At 44.0% G+C, this 8,127-nt stretch overlaps 1 protein-coding gene across 1 annotated transcript; it reads left to right on the top strand.

Moving 5' to 3' along the window:
- Positions 1-2,200: 2,200 nt before the first annotated feature.
- Positions 2,201-7,739, top strand: T265_10844 (hypothetical protein; the record flags this gene model as incomplete). Its single annotated transcript, XM_009177329.1, has 3 exons — positions 2,201-2,310; positions 2,336-2,451; positions 7,558-7,739. The coding sequence occupies 3 exons, from the start codon at positions 2,201-2,203 to the stop codon at positions 7,737-7,739; spliced, it is 408 nt and encodes a 135-aa protein (XP_009175593.1).
- Between the last annotated feature and the right edge of the window lie 388 nt (positions 7,740-8,127).

The raw sequence follows: 8,127 nt of genomic DNA, 5'->3' as shown, positions 1-8,127 counted from the left end.
AGGAACCCGAAATATGTGGTCTGGAGTTTTCGTTGCTCTTCTGAGTAAGGTCACATTAAAGTCGTAGACTGCGTTCAGTTTCCATTACTTCTGCCCACTCCTGGAAGTTCACTCAGTTCTAGAACTCTCAAACGCCTGTCGGAATTCACATTCAGAAACCCCGGAAGTGTTGCCAGAATACAGGCTTCTCAGCTTAGCCTACTTTGAGGCCTGCCAGAAATGGGCCGCGCATTATTTGATCCATTTTCATAAGTTTTTAATAGTAATCTATCTGGAACACAAAGTCCTGGGTTTACTCTAATGCGCCCAACTGATGGCCTCTCAAACTATAATTCTGCTATCCCAATCACCGCTATACGATCACGTTCAACTTAGAAGAATGAATCTTTCGCCGAATCGCCAACATCCGGAAGCCGCTTAGATAAGTCACCACACTGACTTGGATCTCTAAGACTGACTTTTACTTGTGCTCCCTTATCGACCCTTCCATCAATGCCTCTTTGAAGCACCACGGACTCCAGCACATCATGGTTGCCATAATTCGATCTCACCTGGATGGTTTCGGCTCAGAAGTGTCAAGCTACGCACTACACTAGCACATCACAAGAACGACATCCCCATCGACAGGGTTTACTGTACCCATTTCCCCTAGCATGTACCTGTTACATTACTACCATCCCACTTACTCGTCCAGCTATGCGCATCAAACTGTTTCTTACGCCAACCCAACCGCCCCAGTTTTCTCGAACAAGCGCCCTCACTTCTCTCATGGAGACTGAAAAGTTACACTGTCCATTAATCATTTTGTACATATTGCGTTTATCTGCATTGACTGACCTGAATATCCGAATACATTCCCTGAGAAGATATACCATAGAGCCATTCGCCACAGTTAAAAACTCCACATTCCATTTGCTACTGTTCCCGAAAGACGTCTCCAATAAGGAGCAAATATTTACAGCTTGCTATCTTCGATGTCATTAAGATTGAATCGTGTGGGAGTAAAGTAAAATTACACCGTATTACTGATGCTAATGTGACCTAATGCACGCTTCTCTCCATTGTATCTGTCAAATATAGAGGTACGAGCAATCAACATTGCCCCAGTTCCATATAAAACATACGTTCGCCTTGTGTGGATCCATATCATGCGAGCCCATATCTTTGATCAGTTCCACTCACGTGTTCACTTGATGCCCCCACTTTGTCCACCTATGTGTTCTGTTATGAACTATTAACTCCTTATGTGATTAAGCTGACTCTAACAACAGCAAACTGGGAATAGATATCGATTAGCCAAACGATTTTTGCTTCGTTGCATTATTCACTTACAACTTATATTTATTCTTCTAATGTACAGCCAGTTTGACGGGGCCGCTGTGGACTGTACCCTGAGACCCTCGCTAGGTGGTAAATCCGAAACTTTCTTCATGCAACTTTCCGCTGATTCAGTGCGTAACTGTCGCCAATATGTTGACGTTAGCGATAAAACCGAAGTCACTTCGGTAATAAAATAGTTGAAACTAACCAATCTGTCCACCACCATTGTAGAAGGAGGGTCACGTAATGGCTTTCAATTCCCCGAGGTCCGATTCAGTGGACGTGATGATGGGCCTATAAATTATCATATCTACATGAAGTCATCTTGGTCTAAAATGTACACATGATAGAGATCCTTATTTATAGTGGAACCACCAAACTTTACTCTCAGGACGTCCTACTAGCTCAGGACGTTCTCGGGGAGTATCTTAGCTAACATGCGCACCTCACCACCAAGGTTTCGTGTTGTCACAGTAGGGATGCAGCCCATATACCTACAATATACCTGCCACTCAGGGGCGATTTACTGACAGACCGACTCAGCCGTAAACTCTGCGGGAACTCTCTGACACAGCCGAAACCATTCAAGTGAGATCTAAATTTCGTACTCAGCTGACCGCTCGGTTTACTGCTTAAGCTGAAAGAGCTTGAACACCTAAAACATGCTAGGATGTTACCTCCCATGCAGTCACTGCAGAGTATATTGGACGTATGGCTCGGTGACTCATTCCAAAAATAAATGTTTATGTGGTATCCAGCCGTGTTGGCAACAAAAGGAAATTACTAAGCAGTGCAGCCGATCAACACAACACAGCAGGTACTTTACAGAACGCCATAAGACCAATTCAAATCTATGTAAGGTGGTAATCGTTCAGCCGTAATGCCCTTTCAGTGCCTGGCCGCCATGCCACCAAAAGGAAGCACGAGGCATGAGATACTGCCAGGTTGCCCAATGCAGAGGTCGGGTTCAAACTACGGACCTTTCGGTCAGTAAATTCGCTCTCTAACCACTGAGCCATCTCGCCCCGTCCGTGGTTGAGGCGATTTCCATCGGGTTGCGTAGCCCATTCATGTATTGTCAAAAGCACTGTACCCAAACGGTTCAACTCAATCTAAAGGTTCAACACAGCCGTGAGTTCACGCAATTACACGGCCCCACATCACAGACCTAACTACCATCACTCTCACCCTATTTTCTTCCCACGGTCAGCCTACTCCTGACCATGGCCATCTGTTTGGTCTAGTGCCGACCAACACTGCTGTTTGGCCGTATTTTACTTGGTAGTTCTCTACACATTTCGATACCTTATCTTTTTTAATTGTCTGATATAAGAAAAAAATTATTGAAACCATGTGTTCACCAACGTCTGTGATTAAGTGTGGCTTTCCGACACCCGTACAGTGTAGCATGGTTAGTCAGGACGTCGGCTGCACTCAACGTTCACAAGGATGTAGTGACAGTGCACACCGGTTCTAAAATGAGTAGATATGGAAGTTGTTGATATTGGAACCATACGGCACACGAAGTACACATTCGCAGAAGTTGGGTGACGCAGGATAGAAAACCGGAGGGAGGCAACAATGCGTGCACTGAAACCGTAACGACGGGCACAAGTCAGGTACGGTACAAAGATAGCTAAATGTCACTCGAAGGGATGTACAAGCAAACTACTACTACTGCTTCCTAACAAACTTGTGTTAGCAGACACAGTCTCGTTTCAATTACGTTACAACGGGCACTTTTCAACTCCGAGCGATTCCAGGTCACCAGCAGCTGTACTTCTGTTGCTGAGTTATCAGTTCAAAACTTAACATTCGGTGTGCTTACAAAATGAGATTTTATTCGGTTCCTATTCCTAATCCAACTCTCAACCGCCTCACTATTTTCGGTGCCTACTTTTGTATGGCCTTAGTTCTCTAAAAATGATGCCTTATAAATATGCATTAATTCACATGAAACAATGCTGTCGCTGCCATTTGTTTCAGTAGGTTAAAAGTAGGTTAACTTCATTTAAACTCAGGTTCCGCTCGATTATAGGGATGGAGAAATGCATATATCCTGGAAAACCTGTTTGAAAATATCCGACGAAACTATGGGTGCACCAGATTTGAAAAAATCTTTTCCTTCTATTCCAATTGGATAATGACTTTGTATCTAATTAGATCGGAAATACATAACCACAATGGCCTTTCTTCGTGCAATGACGACCACCGGGCTCTTCCATGACTAATTTTAGGCAACAGCTCAACCTTTAATTGATTACTACCCATCGATTGGCTTGAGGTTAGTACAGAACACTTGGGCTTCTAATTCGTATTAGTAGAGTAACGGCTGCAGAAGCGAGCGAATAAGAAACTGTTCGGCTGACAAACTGTCTTTGGGGTCCCCTAATAGATGTCATTGAAAAGAGTCAGTCTCAGAGTCTGGGATTTCTTCCAGGAAGGGATGGACTGTCACGTTAAAAGTGGATTTTGTCGTAATATGACGACTTGTGCACCAGTGTGACCCACAATGGAAGTCACCTACTTGACAGATTACCCAATATCACAATATCAGTCCGCAGGTAGAGCTCAAGCTAACCTGGTCTCCTGTCCATTCAGGGTGGAATTTGGATTCGTCGATTCCCCTGGAATGTTTCTGCATAACTGAGGGCTTTGGTTGAGCAACCTCTTGATTAAGTGCGAGCATCTTTACATTATTTCCGTCACTATACAGCTGGACAAAACTAAAATTTTCATGCCTCATCGGCCGTCACGTGACAAGTACGGTTATATTTAATTCAGCGGAACTCCACTGACTTTGGCTGAAATGGTCTTCACACGACTAACACTTGCGGAAATTTAGGAGGATAGTAGTGGACCGTGTATGACGAAGCTAATAGTCACCTCAGTCTGACGAGTCCACTGTCTTCTGGACGGGAATGACCACTGGAATGACCACTGACAAGCTCATGGACCAGCTCAACAATTCAGCTATCTCGAGCGGCATCAAGCTTTAGCAAGGCTAAGCGCTGACAATGGTTCGTATCAAACCACTAAGCTACCTAGAGCTGAATGTGACAACTGTGAGGGAGTTGCGGTTATCTGGCTGTTGGAATTATCTGAAAATACACATGGCATGAAGACTCACTCCCAAAGACAGAATGACACTTGCAATCAAAGCTTGAAAAACTGTCAGTGGGTGGTGGATTTCTCCTAAGAGGTTAATAATACTGAAGAAAAAAACTATTCAGTCTCAAAAGACTGCCTCCGTTTTTCAGAGCAGAGAACATTTTGAATGATCAGTTTGTACCGTATGGGGCCCAGGCACCCTGTCCCAACCATTTCCCGCAGACAGAACACAAGCGTCGACTGAAACGAAAGGCGAGCACTTACGCGAAATTGCGATACTAATATGTAAAATCTGATGTGACATTTAACGCGGTTTCTGACTAATAGACAGTTTGTTTTGAGAACTGTGTCTGCAGTGCTCAAAAACAAGCACTTACGACGAACGAAGTACACCTCGACTCAAAACTGGGTGTGGGGGTACCTGGATGGCTACAAAATACGGGATATGGTCGGGTAACTTATCCATCCAACGCACTGGTACCTCTCGTCATCTACAAATGTAAAAGCATACCTTGAAACCGTAAATGGGCAGACGTTCACCCCTCTTCTGTCCGTCATCTTCAATACGCAGGTGTATTCACCTGACACGTTCGCCCCAGGTGGAATAAAAGCAAATAAAACTAAGCCACGGTCAAAGAAAATGCCTGATACCAGCCGCAAGCCTCACGTTACACTTTGTCCCTTTACTAGAAGAGACAGAAAACAGTCTCTCACAAGAGATTCTCGAACGCCTGAAATCCTTCGACTGACCAATCAGAAGCGGTCCCCTTCATGATGGACGCCTGTAGCACTCTGAAAGAATCACTTAGGCACATTGGCATCAGGATGCTAACTGTCGATTTACAGTTACCATCCCGTTCTACGATAAGCGTACCAATGAATAATTCCATATTAAAATGGTTCATTGTATCAGTTAGGTTTCAACTTCCCTGCCTACAATGCGAGATTATTACTCACGCTTTTAAACACTTGGCTCAATACCGAAATAAGTATGATGCATTCAGATCTGTCCGCATAACTGAGAAGCAACATTTCACACGGCGAATGTCAAACGTATTGTATCACTCGAATAAGCAAAACAAGGTCGTTATAAAGGAAATCTCAGAGATTTATCATCTGGAGGCGTAAGCCTCACAGTGAGTCCAGCTTATTTCGGTTGCGGTGAATGCAGAGTAATTTCAACACTTTTGAGATGGAATGAATCTCGGTCAATACAATAAATCCACGAGACAAAATGAAACCGAGGATGTCCAAGAATGTCACGAATTGATCGGTCGGCCGTTGATCAGCTCGTGGAACCGGACTATTGGGTTACTTACATTTTATGATCGATCAAAGTGATATCACCAGTGCCTTGTGCGTCAATCGACCGACGTTGGGTCTGTTCACCCTGGCTTGTCATTAGTGGTTGAGATTAGCTTTCATATGGGCTTAGTATGCCTGTCTGCTGATTAAATTCCGGATGACCTTGAGATCTGACCCTTCCGGTCGCCTCTCTCTTTGATTCCTTCGGAAGAATCCCGGATTGTGAGAAGGACGCAGACAAGCGATCAAAGCTTGTTGTCTATTATCGCTCACATTCGCTAATGCATAATAAATTTGACACCAAAAATCACACAGAAAAGTCAAGTGAAAAACACCTGAGTCGCAAACCTGGAATTAGACGACTTTTGGTAAGGGAATATTTAGAGGCCCCGAGAAGTTTGCAGCAGAACGAGCAGTTTACACAGTCTACATCAGATAAAACACAAGAATTGTCTTGATGGACAAAGCCAACCACATTGATAAGACGAACACCAGCCTCTCAGACGGACCCAAATTTAGGGAAGTGGAAACCGAGAAAAACATGGAATTGATTGAAGAAGCAGCATCCAAAACATTAAGTCCTAAATAATATCGGAAAGCATTGAAGACTTTCTATGAGCGCATTCTCCATATCAGTACCATTGTTCGGCTTTGTGGTCTCTCATGGGCAAACCGACCCGACCTACCTCTCAGACCCACCCTAGATATGCCTAATTCTACTTATATCACGCCTTGGCTAAATAACTCGTTATCTTGTTAGAACCAATCAGGAGAGAAGTGCGGCCACAGAGCCTGAGAGGTAGTTCTGAGTTCGGCAGTCAGACTGCAGATCTGAAGGTCGAAAGAAATCCTATATCCTCTCCCGAACGTCTACCAGAGAATGGACTACAAATTCCAAGGGACGAGTACCATTACTTTGTACCCACAATATTCACTTAATTTTTAATAATCAGATTTGGTAGAAGGGACATGGGATTTCCTTTAGTTCTCGTCCTGACAAATCTTTTCTTGAGTAAGATAAAGTAAAAATCTAAGCACTCCAATAGCACACTGTCACTACTTTGATGATATTTTCGCACTAGCTCCACCCACCCTCTTTAAAGAGTATATACTCATGTCCTCCATATAAAAAAACTGCAAGTGATTTCTGGTACCATGTAAATTTGCGATGTATTAGCCAGAAGGAACAACCGCAGAAAACGAGGTTTACTCTCGAACTTAGTGTTCCCATAATTTGCGTGGGCTACTTAAGTCATTACTACGCATAACGGGTTGGTTACGTATGCTACAAACAGATGCATTAAGTCGGTTGTAGAGAAAAAAAACAGAAGACGAAGCGAATTAGAAGCGGAAAGTGATATGACCTATGCCGCTTCAATTAGCCCGCTGTTTTCTGGGACTTGCCAGGTGAACGTGGACATCACAGGTTTGCCGTCAACTGACTTCTTTAGGAACTACTTTACCTTGAAAGCCTTATTCCCCACCCCTGGAATGAAGCCGTGAGACAGCAGCCAAGTATCGTCGGTAACCTAAGGTGTTTATGCTTGCTACTTATAAGCAGATTTTGTAATGAGAAAATTTCGTTTTGAAGTCCGCAAAACACGAATCGGGGATGATGGTTCACCAACCATAAACTGAAAGGTGTGCACGCTGTGGAACGGGTAGAAACTGGATGTAAACGATGTCCCAAATTGTTGAAATTTTGGTTTCAGATCCCGCAAGCTGGTGGTTACATATTATAGCATCAAAAGAGGACTAACTAAACACTGGGTTGGTAGTATATCGAAACACTGGTAGTTCGGTTACGTTAACTGATTGTAGATCAGGTGGTTGTTGATCCACAACCGGAAACACCGAACAAATCTGTGAGACGAGTCAATACGGGCCGCCAGGCCTGTGATGAAAAAGTTACACTAGACAATAAGCTCAGCGCAACACGGGACCAGCAGGATGGCCCGATGCGAACCGTACCTTTCGAAAAGTCGGTAGCAGGAAAGATATGAAGCCCCATTGATTTTCAGTCTCGACTGCGACGTCCAGTAGGCTGCAACATGACAGATGCAACTGCCTGTTATCTCCCTCCTGATGAGTGTTTCATCTCAGTAACTAGAGGTCTGGGTAGCTACGCGCTGTTGAATACCCGGTTGAACGGCTCTCCCTTTGTCCTTATGCAATTACTTTCATTCGTGCATATCTAAAGAAGAAGTACTTTGACCTTTGGCTGTTGATGAAGCCAATAATGGGTATGACGAAAATAAAGACGGTTCAGACAGTCAGATGGCTCGCCGGACCATATGACCACTTGTGACTGCAAAGGGGTGGGTAGTAATTTAGTGGATAAGGGCCATCAATCACTTCGTTAAACTAAGAAATCATTCAGCTGTAGCACCC

Source organism: Opisthorchis viverrini (genome assembly GCF_000715545.1).
Source record: "Opisthorchis viverrini unplaced genomic scaffold scaffold181, whole genome shotgun sequence".
Taxonomy (NCBI): domain Eukaryota; kingdom Metazoa; phylum Platyhelminthes; class Trematoda; order Opisthorchiida; family Opisthorchiidae; genus Opisthorchis; species Opisthorchis viverrini.
The sequence above is the reverse complement of the archived record's forward strand: the minus strand, read 5'-3'. Positions and strand labels throughout refer to the sequence as shown.